Here is a 16,489-nt window from a genome sequence, read left to right on the forward strand (position 1 = left end):
ATGTTTCCACAACTAATGACTGGGAGAGACAAAACTTTGGCACCAGGTTGCCACGATTGGAGAAAGACATCAATCAACATAATAAACCGTCTGTCCGAGTTGTGCAGGTTCCGAGTGAAACCAACATTATTCGTTCAGTAGAAGAGAAACCTGGTGAATGTCATTGAGGGATTTCTGGTCACTGGCAACGAGAATGTCGGGAAATAAAACGTGTTCTTATTGGAAGGGTCCGTCTAAGGGAAAATGGAATCAAGACAACAGCCCCAACGACGCAATGCTGATGGAGAAATAGAAAAATCTCTCTCCGGCTCAGCAGCAGAGTTTTCTGGATGCTGTGGAGGTAAACTAATAGACCACCTCTTATGTCCCATCTCAGCTGGGGTACATATGAAATCGGATGGGATATATGTGAACATGGCTAATAGCTTTGCAGTAGATATGGGTGAAGAAGTCACAGTATTGCCCATATCTTTTACAAAACATATACAGTTGAAGTCGGAAGTTTACATACACCTTACCCAAATACATTTAAACTCTGTTTTATTTTTTTTTTTTTTTTTTTACAATTCCTGACATTTAATCCAAGTAAAAATTCCCTGTCTTAGGATCACCACTTTATTTTAAGAATGTGAAATGTCAGAATAGAGAGAATTATTTATTTCAGGTTTTATTTATTTCATCACATTCCCTGTGGGTCAGAAGTTTACATACACTCAATTAGTATTTGATAGCGTTGCCTTTAAATGGTTTAACTTGGGTCAAACGTTTTGGGTAGCCTTCCACAAGCTTCCCACAATAAGTTGGATGAATTTTGGCCCATTCCTCCTGACAGAGCTGGTGTAACTGAGTCAGGTTTGCAGGCCATGCCTCCTTGCTCGCACAGGCCTTTTCAGTTCTGCCCACACATTGTCTATAGGAATGAGGACAGGAATTTGTGGCCACTCCAATACCTTGACTTTGTTGTCCTTAAGCCATTTTGCCACAACTTTGGAAGTATGCTTGGGGTCATTGTCCATTTGGAAGACCCTTTAATAACTTCCTGACTTTAACTGATGTCTTTAGATATCTTTAGATTTAACTTCCTGACTGATGTCTTTAGATTTTGCTTCAACATATCCACATCATTTTCCTCCCTCATGGTGCCATCTATTTTGTGACGTGCACCAGTCCCTTCTGTAGCAAAGCACCCCCACAACATGATGCTGCCACCCCCATGCTTCATGGTTGAATGGTGTTCTTCGGCTTGCAAGCCTCCCCCTTTTTCCTCCAAACATAATGATGGTCATTATGGCCAAACAGTTATATTTCTGTTTTATCAGACCAGAGGACATTTCTCCAAAAAGTACGATCTTTGTCACCATGTACAGTTGCAAACCGTGGTCTGGCTTTTATATGGCGGTTTGGAGCAGTGGCTTTTTCCTTGCTGAGCATCCTTTCAGGTTATGTCGATATAGGATCTGTTTTACTGTGGATATAGATACTTTTGTACACGTTTCCTCCAGTATCATCACAAGGTCCTTTGCTGTTGTTCTGGGATTGATTTGCGCTTTTCACACCAAAGGTCGTTCATCTCTAGGAGACAGAACGAGTCTCCTTCCTGAGCGGTCTGACAGCTGCATGGTCCCATGGTGTTTATACTTGCGTGCTATTGTTTGTACAGATGAACGTTCAGGCGTTCGGAAATTGCTCCCAAGAATGAACCAGACTTGTAGAGGTCTACAGCCTTTTGTCTGAGGTCTTGGCTGATTTCTTTTGATATTCCCATGATGTCAAGCAAAGAGGCACTGCATTTGAAGGTAGGCCTTGAAATATATCCACAGGTACACCTCCAATTGACTCAAATGATGTCAATTAGCCTGTCAGAAGCTTCTAAAGGCATAACATACTTTTCTGGAATTTTCCAAGCTGTTTAAAGGCACAGTCAACTTAGTGTATGTAAACTTCTGACCCACTGGAATTGTGATACAGTGAAATAATCCATCTGTAAACAATCGTTGGAAATATTACTTGTGTCATGCACAAAGTATATGTCCTAACCAACTTGCAAAAACTATAGTTTGTTAACAAGATATTTGTGGAGTGGTTGAAAAACACGTTTTACTGGGGGGGGGGGGGGGCTAGGGCTGGGTTGTAAAGCTACATCCTGTCTCTTTGTTCTGTGGAGAGAATCACTGAGGAGAGGGGAGAATTAACCTACTTCCCCGCACAATTTGTTCTCTTTGAATAAATGTATTTTCCTCCACCTGCTTTGGGTTCTAATTAAAATAGTGATAAAGGAAACGATAAATGTTTGGCAGAACATGCCCAGATCTTGTGGCTGAGCAGTACCAGAACAAAAAATTGAGCAGGAGAGAAGGCCGATACAATTTAATTAAAATCTGCTTGAATTATGCTCTGCTCCAAACTCTCCCCTTTACATGCTCCAGTATTTAAAAGCAACTCGGCTTTAGGCTATAAAATAACTGTCAATGAATGCATGGCTGCATCCACCATTACATGGTATGACAAACTGCATAATAAAATAGGCCTAATTAGATAAAACAATTAAGTCATTCAAAACTAAATACTAAGGTGTTCAAACAAGGTAACTGCAACAACAAAAAATGGGGGGGGCTTGGGCTTCAGTGTTTCCACAGGAAAGTACAATTTATAGTCCAATATTTACATGTCTTGGGGGGCAAGTGTTTAAATTGTGCAGTATGTTGGGGTTGTGATGTGTGTGTAGCATGAATGTCTATGTGGGTGTGTGTGTGGATGAGTGTATATCTGTGTGGGTGTGTGCGTGAGTGAGTGCATGTGTGCTAAGGTGCGGAGAGTTCGTGCAGGTGGTTAGTCCAGTTCATGTGTTCAGCAGACTGATAGCTTGTAGATAGAAACTGTCTCTGAGCCTGTTAGTATCAGACCTCATGCTCTGATACTGTCTGCCCGACGGTATAGGTGTGAACAGCTCATGGCTGGGGTGTGTAGGGTCTTTGAAGCTGCGGGCCTTCCTCAGGCACTGTTTCAAGTAGATATCCTGGATGGGTGCGAGCACGTTTCCAGAGATGTACTGGGCTGTCTTCACCTTGTGGTCTTGGATTGAGAAATTCCTGTACCAGGCCGTGATGCAACCAGTCAGGACGCGCTCAATGAATCAGCCGTAGTATTTTGAGAAGACCAGGGGAAGCATGCCAAACGTCTTCAGCCGCTTTAGGAAGAAGAGATGCTGTTGTGCCCTCTTGACGAGAGTGGTGTTTTTTTGTCCATGTCAAGTCCTCAACGATGTGAATGCTGACTCTCTACTGCAGTCCCGTTGGTGTGAATCAGGGTATGTTCCCTTTGCTTCCTGAAGTCAACCACCAACTCAATACCAGTTCACTTACCTCCTCCCTATAGGCTGATTCGTCGTTGTTGATGATTATCAGGCCTACAACCGTGTGGTCGTCAGCAACCCCCCCCCCCCCCCCCACACACACACACAGCACCCTGTCTATTAACACCAGTCTAAGGCTACAAACACAGAAAAAGAGACGAGAAGAGAGAAAGAATGAAGAGAGAATGAATGAGCATGAAGTTTCTTACCCTGCTCAGTAGGTTCCTCAAAATGAGTGAAATACTTCCATTCCTTCTCCTTCTTCCACTCTCTCAGGTCACTGAGACCTAGACAGACAGGACCCAGAATCACACTGTCATGTTTACATTTACTGTTGCATTTTTGTCAATTAGCAGATGCTCTTATCCAGAGCGACTTACAAGAGCAATTAGAGTTAAGTGCCATGCTCAAGGGCACATCAGATGTTTCACCTAGTCGGGTCTGGGATTCAAACTAGTGACCTTTTGGTTACTGGCCCAACGCTCTTAACCGCTAAGCTACCTGCCACCCTATTTTGAAACCAGTTGAGGCTGCTGAGGGGAGGACGGCTCATAATAATGGCCAGAATGGAGTGAACAGAATGGTATCAAACACATGGTTCTCATTGTTTTGATACCATTTCATTCACTTAATTACAGGCCTTTACACTTCATTACAGCCATTATTATGAGCCATCCTTCACTCAGCAGCCTCCACTGGTTGAAACGCCACACCATAAAGCCTCTGTCTCTGTCTAAGGTATGGTTATCAACTCTGGTAACGATTGATCTGAGAATAGCATCTAATCCTCAATGAGGTGTCAACCTACGAACCTCTCATTATATCAACTTAACCTATTGCACCACTTGGCCACCTTCCAGAGTTTCTGTTTCTCTTTGAACCAGCAGTCATCCACATCAAGAGGAGTTCTGAACTGAACATAGTGCTCATCATCTCCCTATATGGTCTGATACACACCATTCCTCTTGGCTTTGGGCGTCACAGGCTGATCATCTCTACAACAAGAAAGAAACTTAATTTAACACAAAAACACACACTTGAGTGCACACACACACGCATGCATTCAGAAGATACACACACAAGCACAAGGGCACGCAAACACACACACCGCCCTCCAAACACACCTGGTGGCCTTGATTTTCACTTTGCGTGGAGCGTTCTCGCAGGCCTTGACAGCATCCTCCAAAGTCATTCCCATGGTGCATCGGCCACAGATGTACAGGATCCTGTCGTTTGGTTGGACGCTGCCTTCCTCACTGGCAGGTGAACCAGGAACCACCTCCAGACAGTAGATCCCCTGCCTCTTGCTGCCTATACCACCTGTCAGCTTTATACCTAAGAAATGTTCATTAGACTTGACTAACAATGTTTTCATCTTACAAATATTTGCTAAGGTGTGCCCTAATGAACACCATCCAGATATACAGTTCTGAAAGTATTCATACCCCTTGAATTATTCCACATTTTGTTGTGTTACAGCCAGAAGTCAAAGTGGATAAATCAAAGATTCTTTCCCCTCACCCAGACACAATACCCCACAATACCCCACAATACCATTTTTAGGTCTTGCCATAGATTTTCAAGTAGCTTTAAATCAAAACTGTAACTTGACACTCAAGAATGTTCAATGTTTTCTTAGTAAGCAACTCCAGTGTATATTTGTACTTGCATTGTTTTCCTCTAGGAAAACTGTCCTTAGGCTCCATTCCATTTTTATCCTGAAAAACTGTCCTTAATGACTACAAGCATACCTATAAGATGATTCCCTCAACTAAATCCTAATTGTCCCGCTCCCTCTCAGTTTTTTACCAAGCTGTCCAGTAGGTGTCTTGTGTAGAATGATGTCTTGCAGGTTGTCTGGAGAAGGTGGAGCTATCAGGTTGGTCACTGCCCTCCCCAGAGTCATACTAAGCCTCCTAGGAGATGACCTCAGGATCGACATGGCAACCTCATCTGTCACGTTTGTCACATCCTGGCCGTTGACCTGGGAGAGGGGAAAATGGAAGAAACCGGTAAGGGATAATGTGTGCCTGTAGGTGTGTGTGTGTGTGTACCGTAGTGGAGAGTGGAGGACGGCTCATGATAATGGCTGAAATGGAATCATATCAAACACGTGGTTTCCATGTAGTTGATACCACTCCATTGACTCCATTCCAGCCATTATGAGCCGTTCTTCCTTCAGCGGCCTCCACTGGTGTACCGTGACTAGTCTGTCCCCTGGTCTGAGCCGACCATCAGTCTTAGCAGGGTTGTCCAGTATGTCCTGGATGTAGTAGCAGGCATCCAGTTTGCTGCGTGTGATGGTGAACCCAAAACCTCCGCGCCACAACTTGGTCAGAACAACACACATCTCAAACTCCTTCATCATACCCTGGAGGGAAACAAAGATAGATATATAGACCAAAGGACTGGACACCATCTCTGCTGTTTTATATTACATTCTGTCAGAACATGTCATTGTTAGACATCGGGAATCCTATAGAGAGAAGGGCCAAAGTCTGGTTCCTGTCAACAGGACAGCCGTGAGTTGGGGAGGAATGAGGAATCTGGGCCAAGGTCAGGTCAGATGAAATCAGAAAGAACAGGTCTCACTAATGTCCTGTCTAGCAACAGAGATGTATTGGCTGTCCAGATGTGTAAGGAGGAGACACAGCATAGAAGGAAGGTATAAATACCAGTGCTTGTGTAAATACAGTGGATTCAGAAAGTATTCAGACCCCTAGACTTTTCCCACATTTTTTTGCACTACAGCCTTATTCTAAAATTGATTAAATATTTTTCCCCTCTCAATCATATACATACACACACACACAATACCACATAATGACAAAGCCAAAACTGGTTTTTAGAAATATTTGTTTTTGCAAATGTTTGCAAATTCATACACAAAAAAAGAAGGAAATATGACATTTCAGTAGTATTCAGACACTTTACTCTGTACTTTGTTGAAGCATCTTTGGCAGCGATTACATCCTAGAGTCTTCTTGGATATGACGATACAAGCTTGGCACACCTGTATTTGGGGAGTTTCTCCCCATTCTTCTCTGCAGAGCCACTCTAGGTCTGTCAGGATGGATGGGGAGCGTCGTTGCAAAGCAACTTTCAGGTCTCTCCAGAGATGTTCGATCAGGTTCAAGTCCGGGCTCTGGCTGGGCCACTCAAGGACATTCAGAGACTTGTCCCGAAGCAACTCCTGTGTTGTCTTGGCTGTGTGCTTAGGGTCATTGTCTGTTGGAATGTGAACCTTTGCCCCAGTCTGAGGTCCTGAGCGCTCTGGAGCAGGTTTTCATCAAGGATCTCTGTACATTTCTCCGTTCATCTTTCCCTTGATCCCGACTAGTCTCCTGATCCCTGCTGCTGAAAAACATCCCCACAACTTTTGACTTGTACTGTGGGTCCATTTTTTTTTCTTTACTTATCTTTAGTTTACCTAATACCTATTTTTTACTTAAAAGTTACACTGTTGGTTAGGGCTTGTAAGTAAGCATTTCACTGTAAGGTCTATCTACACCTGTTGTATTCGGCGCACATGAGAAATTTAGATTTGATTTGAGTGTGGAAGGAACGTAATAGAGTCTAAAGAACTAAACTAGATTTTCTCTTTTGCCGCAGATGGACATAAGGTGCCGGGCTTATAAATCAGCTGAAGGTCAGGTTTCAGATTAATGCTACCAGAACTAAAACCATTTCAGGAGGTTAATAGCATTGACACAACCATTGCTGACAATGGAGCAGCAAAGGATAGTGTTGGGGAAGTGCTATCGCGTAAAAGGAGGTTTTATTCACCAGTGATGCCCCTTAGTACAGCAACTAAGGGAGTGAAGACACCAGTGGACTAAGAACATGGGGAAAGATAGCTTGTTGGGGGTAATTATACACTCAACGACATCCTAAAGCGTGAATATGGGAACCAAATAATTCTTACGGTCAAGCGTCAGGCGGAAGTCTCAATTAGATGCTGAACTAGTGACTGAGACAGAAATCCATCAGTGTAAATGGTATGATGGCGGGGGAGGGTCAAGGGTCAGTCTTATGGAGTGTTGGTTGCAGATTATGGCAGGACCGATGTCAGTGCATTCTATGGAGTCCCAAAAACCAAGGTGTTAACATCACAGGGAATTGGGGAAGCAGAATTTAATATGACTGTGGCGGAGATTTGGCTAATAAATTAAGGAAGTGGGTAATAGAGTCTCTGAGAACGATACCACTCCTCTATGTATATTGTTATAGAGGACAGCTCATAGGAGAGGAAGGACAGCTAACTGTGCACAATATAGTGACTATTATGAAGTTAAATTTAACGTCACACATACCCAGATCATGGTGAGAGTAGCAGAGATCGTGTTGTCATTTCAGACACTATTATCAACTTTCAGTGATGTGATTGTCAAAGAAGGTACAACGCCTGAAAGAATAGCCACAGATCCCCGTATACAGAAGGCCATATCACCAGAAGAGAAGTTTGCTGTGGTAGTAGCATCACATCTCCTGCAGATTGTGATTAAGAAACATGTGACTTAGTTTTGTAAGGTTGGATACTCTTCCAACACCACTAATCTCTCCCCCATTCCTAACAGCCAGCAAACACTTGATACATCTCCCAGAAGAATGGGACCGAGTGACGTTAAACGGAAAGTGTCAGAAGGTGTCTGCTTATCAACCGTTAGGACCCAAAGTTTACACTAAAGAGGGCGTTCAAAAAGGGGTGGGGTGTATATCAGCCTTGGGATGAGCGATGTTTACCTAACCTGAGCACAGGGAAGTGTCAACCACAGGTACCGACTGTAGCAGAAAACAGGAGGTCATTGGAGAGGTTGGTGACTATGGAACCGTGTATAAGTTGGGAGACAGGTAGGGAGTATCTGAAAGTTTCAGTCCTAGATCCATCAGTGAACCACGAAGGCAATAGGAGAGCAGGAGACAGATTCCATGTAATAGCTATTCTCACGGCAGTCACAGTAGTGACAGTAACTGAAGGAGTGATAGTAGTAGTGAAGGATGCTATAGTCACAGCTTGGAACTGGACTAAGGTGCAAATGAGGGGTATTTTGAAGTATGCATCATGGTGTTAGTAGTAGCAGGGGTTAGCTTGATAGCATTGTTGGGATATCATCTTCTGAGGGCATTTATGTTGAAACTTATATACAGTGCTGATTTTCCTCAGGGTGAGGTAAAGTTGATTAGGGCCACAGCATGTGTATATACGGTGGCCATGGAGGAGGAAGGAGATTGGGAGCAAAGTGAAAATGACATGGCTTGGGAACACCTCTAGTAACCAGTGTCCCGGACGGAGAAGACTGGGTGAAAGCATGAGGAAGTTTTCATATTTGTGTAACCCAGCAGAAAATGTTCCAGAAGGGAATAGATTCAGGTGAAGAGAGTGGGTATCATCATGTTATTAAACTTCAGATTTTCTTTGCATATATAATTATGCATAGCTTAACACAATATTAATACTTGTTATGTTTTGTGTTTCTTTCTGCTTTTCAAGTCTTATGCTATCACTCTCTTAGGAATCAGAAGGAAATGGAGAAAGTAAAAAGCTCCAGCTGAAATCGAGGAAGTTAAAAGCTTCAGCTGAAATGTCATTCTCAGTTGTCTGACGAGAGATGGAAATGAGTGTGCATAGTGTAAGTCTAGATCAGAGGCCATACATCTCGGAGGTGTAAACATAATAATCAACTGTGAATGTTAATCATGTGTTATTTTCTGTTCGTTTAAAAATCATTTCCAAGTTTATATCATTTGAACAGTATGGAGTTAATGTTCATGAGGAGGGATTGATGGGTACAGACTTCTAATCTTGAAATATGAAATATCCTTATTCATGTTACTGAGGGAGAGAGGGGAATGAGGAATGTTTACATTCTGTCAGAACATCTTGTTAGACATCAGGTATCCTATGGAGACGAGAAGGGTCACAGTCTGGTTCCAGACAACAGGACAGTTGTGAGTTGGGGAGGAGTGAGCATTCTGGGCCAAGGTCAGGTTGGATGAAGTGAGAATGAACAAGTCTCACTAAAGTCGTGTCTAGCAACAGATGGATTTGCTGTCCAGATGTGTAAGGAGGAGAAGCAGCATAGCAGGAGGGTATAAATACCAGTGTGCGTGTAAATGTCTTGGTCTTTGCAGCTGTTTGATCCCTTTGGTGAATGAACGTGGTTTGAGCTTTGACTAGTCTAACAAAGAGAGTGAAAAACAATCCCCTTATTTACATATGTATTCAGGCCCTTTGCCATGAGACTTGAAATTGAGCTCAGGTGCATCCTATTTCCATTGATCATCCTTAAGATGTTTCTACAACTTGATTGGAGTCCACCAGTGGTAAATGCAATTGATTGGACATGATGTAGAAAAGCACACACCTGTCTATATAAGGTCCCACAGTTGAACGTGCATGTCAGAGCAAAAACCAAACCATGAGGTCGAAGGAATTGTCCGTAGAGCTCTGAGACAGGATTGTGTCTAGGCACAGATCTGGGGAAGGGTACCAAAACATTTCTGCAGCATTGAACATCCCCAAGAACAAAGTGGCCTCCATTTCTTCAATGGAAGAAGTTTTGAACAACCAAGACTCTTCCTAGTGCTGGCCGCCTGGTCAAACTGAGCAATCGGGGAGAAAGACCTTGGTCAGGGAGGTGAACAAGAACCCAATTGTCACTGACAGAGCTCCAGAGTTCCTCTGCAGAGATTAGAGATTAGAGATCCTTCCAGAAGGACAACCATCTCTGTAGCACTAGACGGAAGCCACTCCTCAGTAAAGGACACATGACAGTCCACGTGGTGTTTGCCAAAAGGCACCTAAAGGACTCTGACCATGAGAAATAAGATTCTCTGATCTGATAAAAGCAAGATTGGCACCAACCCTACGGTCAAGCATGGTGGTGGCAGCATCATGCTGCGGGGATGTTTTTCAGTGGCAGGGACTGGGAGACTAGTCAGGATCAAGGGAAAGATGAAAGGAGCAAAGTAGAGAGAGATCCTTGATTATAACCTGCTCCAGAGAGCTCAGAACCTCAGACTGGGGCGAAGGTTCACCTTCCAACAGGAAGCCGACCCTAAGCACACAAAGACAACGTAGGAATGGCATCAGGATTAGTCTCTGAATGTCCTTGAGTGGCCCAGCAACAGCCCGGACTTGGACCCAATCGAGAGACCTGAAAATAGCTGTGCAGTGACGCTCCCCATCCAACCTGACAGAGTTAGAGAGGATTTGCATAGAAGAATGGGAGAAACTTCCCAAATACCCAAGAAGACCCAAGAGTGTAATTGCTGCCAAAGGTGCTTCAACAAAGTACTGAGTAAAGGGTGTGAATAATTATGTAAATATGATATTTTATTTTCTGCTTCGTCATTATGGGGTATTTTATCAATTTTAAATTAAGGCCGTAACGTAACAAAATGTGGAAAAAGTCAAGGGGGGCTGAATACTTTATTATGGCACTACCGCAAGCGCTTAGATTGACCATTGCATTAGGTTTATTACAATAGAGCCCTAGGTCTTACCTTTCTGGGATCCTCATCATCATTTTCATCCTCCTCCCCTTCTGTCTCCTGTCTCCAGCTAGTACATGTGCATGGGAGGGGTGCAGGCTGAATGGGGGGAGAGAGTGAGAATGGGGGGAGGCTGGGGAGAGGGGTAGTGTGTGGGGGGTTGAGAGAGGGGGAAGGTGTCAGGGGGCTGGGGATGGTATTGGATGACTGTACTAGTGAGGTTGGAGGCATTGGTAGTCTTAAAGGTGATGCTGGGTTTGCAATCAGAGGTGATGCTATGTTTACGATTGGAGGTAAAGCTGTGTTTGCGATCGGAGGTCCTGGAGTCAGGGTTTGCAGTATGGGAGGAGAGGCTGGGAAGAGGGGGTGTAGCAGGCTGGGGCTGATGCACAGAGTGGCTGATGTTGAGGTCAGACATCCTAGAAGAGAGGCTGGATGGAGGCCTAGAAAAGGGCTGAGATCGTGTCTGCTGGACGGAGGTGGTTTTCGAGGACAGATTGGGGTTTGTTGAGCTTGTGGTCTGCGAGGACAAGCTGTGGGGGTACATGAGGGGGTACATGAGGTGTTTGAGGTGAGGCTAGAGGGACTGTGGAACTGACGGTCAAGTACTCTTTATCAGCCAGAATGGTTATTCGATCACCCATAAGGCAGTATGTCAAACCGCCATCCGCCCTGTCTCTGATGCCACTGGAAGTGCATACAGAGTTCAATCACAGTTAGGTTGTGTGTGTTAATTTATTTGATCCTTTAATTATACGGGTAAATCCCATTGAAAACAAACATGTATTTTACAAGCGAGACCTGTTTCCAAAAGGCAGCAATCAATAATATGTTACTGTATATAGAATGTTCAATAATGTTACCTGGTGTACATGGGACTAACGCTGGTCTTGGTCCCACCAGATGCCAAGCTAATTTCTTTGGAAACTTCCTCGTCCACAACAGACAACTCTTCATGGTCTGCTGGGTCACTTCTGCTGGTGCGGGAAATCGGGGAGGGGGGTGAGGGAGGGGTGGGAGAGAGTGAGGATGGCTGTTTCTCAGCTGCTTTCATCTCGCTGTCCTGACTCTCTTGACCGGAGGCTTGTTCCTGGGCATATGATGATTTCATAGGCCCCTTCTGGGCCTGGTTCTCCTTGTTGTACTGATGGTTCTGGTGAATCTGGTGTGACTGTAGCTTGAGCAGCTGGCTGTAGTCTTCTCCCAGCCTGATGTCGAGAGACCTGGACCTCACCCCACTGGTAGGATATGGGAAAGGAACCTATTTAAAGAGTGAGATAAAACTCAGTGCTCAGTATGTGTTTGCCTGTTACTGTGTGTGTGTGTGTGTGTGTGTGTGTGTGTGTGTGTGTGTGTGTGTGTGTGTGTGTGTGTGTGTGTGTGTGTGTGTGTGTGTGTGTGTGTGTGTGTGTGTGTGTGTGTGTGTGTGTGTGTGTGTGTGTGTGTGTGTGTGTGTGTGTGTGTGTGTGTGTGTGTGTGTGTGTGTGTGTGTGTGTGTGTGTGTGTGTGTGTGTACAATCACCAGTGTGTCAGCGTCCAGTTGAGACAGTACTCCAGGAACAGGTCTGCAGAGAGTCAGGTGGACCTCAGACAGAGTCCCACTGAGCAGGAACAAGACCCTCTGTGGATGAGAGGTCAAGGGTCAGTACAAGGAATTATGGGTGTGTGTGTCTGCTGCGGAGGGCAGGGGCATATTGGTAGGGAGGTCTGCAGGCTTTTACTAACCACAACAAATGATCTGAATTAGTCTCAATTTATTTTTCCCCATACTTGTGCACTAATGTAAAATTAGATTGTGTGGTTACATTGGTGGGCCACAGATACATACAGTATCAATTTGCACCAAGCATTCCATGACAACAACTCATTTGCATGTTAACTAGACTGAGGCAGACAGTCTGATCGCTGTGTAATCCTGAATTCAGAGTCAGTGGAAATGAGACACACAGAGCTAATTTCTACTAGATCAGATAATTAAATGTAACATGGAACAGAGAGGAGGAATAAATAAATAAAGCACAGAGCTAACATACAGAGACACACACTGCATTTTAACACTGAACTAACCCTATTATCAGAAACCAGAACCAAATCTTGCATGCTTTAGCTAGCTAGCTGACTAACATAACTACCCACACTTTCTGGTTAAAATCCTAGCCTCCTCTTCAAGCAACTACTCCATAAATTGTCAAAATAATCTGTGATACTGACTCACCAAAGAACATAAAAGAGAAGACCCCCATGAAATGGACAAAAATGAAGGGCATCTTACTGGCATTGGGCGAAACATATACACAATCGCAAATACCACTCAAATGGACAGTAGTTCACATGGCAAATGCCAAGTGTCATTCTCCAAAAATTCCAAAGGCAGTGAACACACTCCACCATAGGATTTCATATGGGAAATGGTCAAAGTCAGGTCTCAAGGGTGACATCTTCAAAATCTAACAAAAAAAGTGCAATTTTAAAACCTCATAAAAAGTGCTTTTTGGACTTTTTTTCGAGAGAAAAAAAGGGGGGAAAGTGTCAACTATGCATATGTAGCAACCATAAGGACATACATGTCTTATTTTATTGAATTTGTCCATAAGGCCTATGTTTTGTCTGTTTGCCATATATATATATATATTTTTTTTACCTTTATTTTACTAGGCAAGTCAGTTAAGAACAAATTCTTATTTTCAATGACGGCCTAGGAACAGTGGGTTAACTGCCTGTTCAGGGGCAGAACGACAGATTTGTACCTTGTCAGCTCGGGGATTTGAACTTGCAACCTTTCGGTTACTAGTCCAACGCTCTAACCACTAGGCTACCCTGATCTTAGAAAGTCAGCCAGAGCCCAAAAGTCAGTGAACCATGTCCAAATGGCATATATCAGTATTGAAAGTACTAAATCAGTATGTTATGTCCACTTGCCATATATGATTATAGGAAGTTGGCATATGTGTAATAGACAATGTCCAATCGCTCGTTTGTATTGATTTCAGCCTGTCCATTTGGTGATGGAAAATCCCTCATTAAATACATTGGAAAAGTACAAATGTACACTGTCCATTTGCAATGTATTACAATGGGCATTTAACATCACTCGGTGCACATGCTCTAATATACTGCTGAAATGCCCAATTGTCTGGCACGTTGAACTCGGGATGGCCTAGCAGTGATAGTGTTTTCCCTCATTCGCTTGTTGGTGTTGATTTCAGCCTTTCCATTTTATGATGGAAAATCCCTCATTAAACACATTGGAAATGTACACTGTCCATTTGCAATATAAAATCTACAATCCCAATATATTATACTGCCATCAAGTCAGCCATCAGTCAGTATGATTTCATACCGACACCAAACTTATACAGTGGGGAGAACAAGTATTTGATACACTGCCAATTTTGCAGGTTTTCCTACTTACAAAGCATGTAGAGGTCTGTTATTTTTATCATAGGTACACTTCAACTGTGACAGAATCTAAAACAAAAATCCAGAAAATCACATTGTATGATTCTTAAGTAATTAATTTGCATTTTATTGCATGACATAAGATCTCACCTCGTGGGGCATCAATGATCATGAGGAAGGTGAGGGATCAGCCCAGAACTACACGGCAGTCCTGGTCAATGACCTGAAGAGAGCTGGGACCACAGTCTCAAAGAAAACCATTAGTAACACACTATGGATTAAAATCCTGCAGTGCACGCAAGGTGGGGACAGTGCATGTCCAGGTCCGTCTGAAGTTTGCCAATGACCATCTGGATGATCCAGAGGAGGAATGGGAGAAGGTCATGTGGTCTGATGAGACAAAAATAGAGCTTTTTGGTCTAAACTCCACTTGCTGTCTTTGGAGGAAGAAGGATGAGTACAACCCCAAGAACACCATCCCAGCCGTGAAGCATGGAGGTGGAAACATCATTCTTTGGGGATGCTTTTCAGCAAAGGGGGCAGGATGACTGCACCATATTGAGGGGAGGATGGATGGGGCCATGTGTTGCGAGATCTTGGCCAACAACCTCCTACCCTCAGTAAGAGCATTGAAGATGGGTCGTGGCTAGGTCTTTCAGCATGACAACGACCCGAAACACACAGCCAGGGCAACTAAGGAGTGGCTCCGTAAGAAGCATCTCAAGGTCCTGGAGTGGACTAACCAGTCTCCAGACCTGAACCCAATAGAACATCTTTGGAGGGAGCTGAACGTCCATATTGCCCAGCGACAGCCCCGAAACCTGAAGTATCTGGAGAAGGTCTGTATGGAGGAGTGGGCCAAAATCCCTGCTGCAGTGTGTGCAAACCTGGTCAAGAACTACAGGAAACGTATGATCTCTGTAATTGCAAACAAAGGTTTCTGTACCAAATATTATGTTATGTATCAAATACATTTGTCATGCAATAAAATGCAAATTAATTACTTAAAAATCATACAATGTGATTTTCTGGATTTTCTTTCTCTCACAGTTGAAGTGTACCTATGATAAAAATTACAGACCTCTACATGCTTTGTAAGTAGGAAAACTTGCAAAATCAGCAGTGTGTCAAATACTTGTTCTCCCCACTGTACATACAGACACCAAACCCACTTTGTCCAACTCTTCTAGAAGCCAACTATCACATATGTCCGAGCCGGCCCACAATTCATAGCACCTTCTGTTAAAACCATAAAAAACCTTCAGAAACATAGTTACATTCGAGCTGGAGGTCCTGTTCTGACATTATGTGTAGGCCTAGCTGAGGTGACCTCAAATCTTGGCTCGATAGGTCATTCGGAGCCCGAGCAGTGATGTTAATTAGTGCTGAATATGCACAAGCTAGCGAACAGAAACGTGTAGGGTCAGTCTATGGGCCGAGGCGGTTTCAATGCACCTAGTCTTGTGATTCTGGGCCTTTTCTAAATGTCGTCATTTTTACAACACTAAAAATGTATTGAATATATTGCAAATGGATGAGGCTGTTTCCCAGCCTGAGAACCTTCTAGAGCCACATAACTCACCGTGCACTACTGACTTAAGCTCTAGAACATTTTTATTAAGTTTCAGCGCTCTAGGTCTGACGGTTCTTTGATGGTGTGAACGCCGGTAACTATTACAGGCTCTGTGTGTCTGTATGTACCACACTGTGTCACTACATCCTGGCAGTGTGTATGTTTTTTCTTGGACATCTGATGGGAGAAATGACTGATTTACAATTCATGAGGGTTGCCTAATCACACATATGACATTTTGGAAAGATGTGACCTTTTTAACCCTTTGAAACAGCCCCTATGACCCCAATTTATGGCACTTCCAGTTGTCACTGGAAACTGAAAGTAAACATATCCTCCTTGGGGCAGGCTTTTACAGAATCCTGAGTTTCACGTCTTTATGTTAAGAACGGACTTATTTACAGAGAGATGAATGCCGTATCTGTCACTAACTGTAGGTTGTGAAATCAAAACCACTTTTAAGGTAAATTTAACCACTTCCGGTTGTTCCAGGAAAATTGAAATCAGCAGGCAGGCAACGTATTCCTATGGGGAAAGATGTAAATGTAAACTGTTAGAAGAAAACACCCTGTTTTCACGCTTAAGGGTTAATTCCACACGGTCAGGTTATGCTTGTACAGATTGGGAGGACCTTAGGAACGTTCCTGTGGTTGAATTGTTTCTAGCCTCAA

General features: G+C 43.6%; 1 protein-coding gene across 1 annotated transcript in view; it reads right to left on the reverse strand.

The window, feature by feature from the left end:
- Nucleotides 1-5,595: 5,595 nt before the first annotated feature.
- The window catches only part of LOC124038708 (tyrosine-protein phosphatase non-receptor type 13-like), a 68,829-nt gene continuing 57,935 nt past the window's right edge, over nucleotides 5,596-16,489 (reverse strand). The window contains exons 26-29 of the mRNA XM_046354793.1: nucleotides 12,369-12,467; nucleotides 11,710-12,107; nucleotides 10,859-11,379; nucleotides 5,596-5,723 (exon numbers count right to left, since the gene is read on the reverse strand). Coding sequence (XP_046210749.1) covers nucleotides 10,917-11,379; nucleotides 11,710-12,107; nucleotides 12,369-12,467 — 960 coding nt within the window. The 3' untranslated portion in view covers nucleotides 5,596-5,723; nucleotides 10,859-10,916. The remainder of the gene's footprint in view (nucleotides 5,724-10,858; nucleotides 11,380-11,709; nucleotides 12,108-12,368; nucleotides 12,468-16,489) is intronic.

This window comes from Oncorhynchus gorbuscha, linkage group LG06, assembly GCF_021184085.1.
Source record: "Oncorhynchus gorbuscha isolate QuinsamMale2020 ecotype Even-year linkage group LG06, OgorEven_v1.0, whole genome shotgun sequence".
Taxonomy (NCBI): Eukaryota; Metazoa; Chordata; class Actinopteri; order Salmoniformes; family Salmonidae; genus Oncorhynchus; species Oncorhynchus gorbuscha.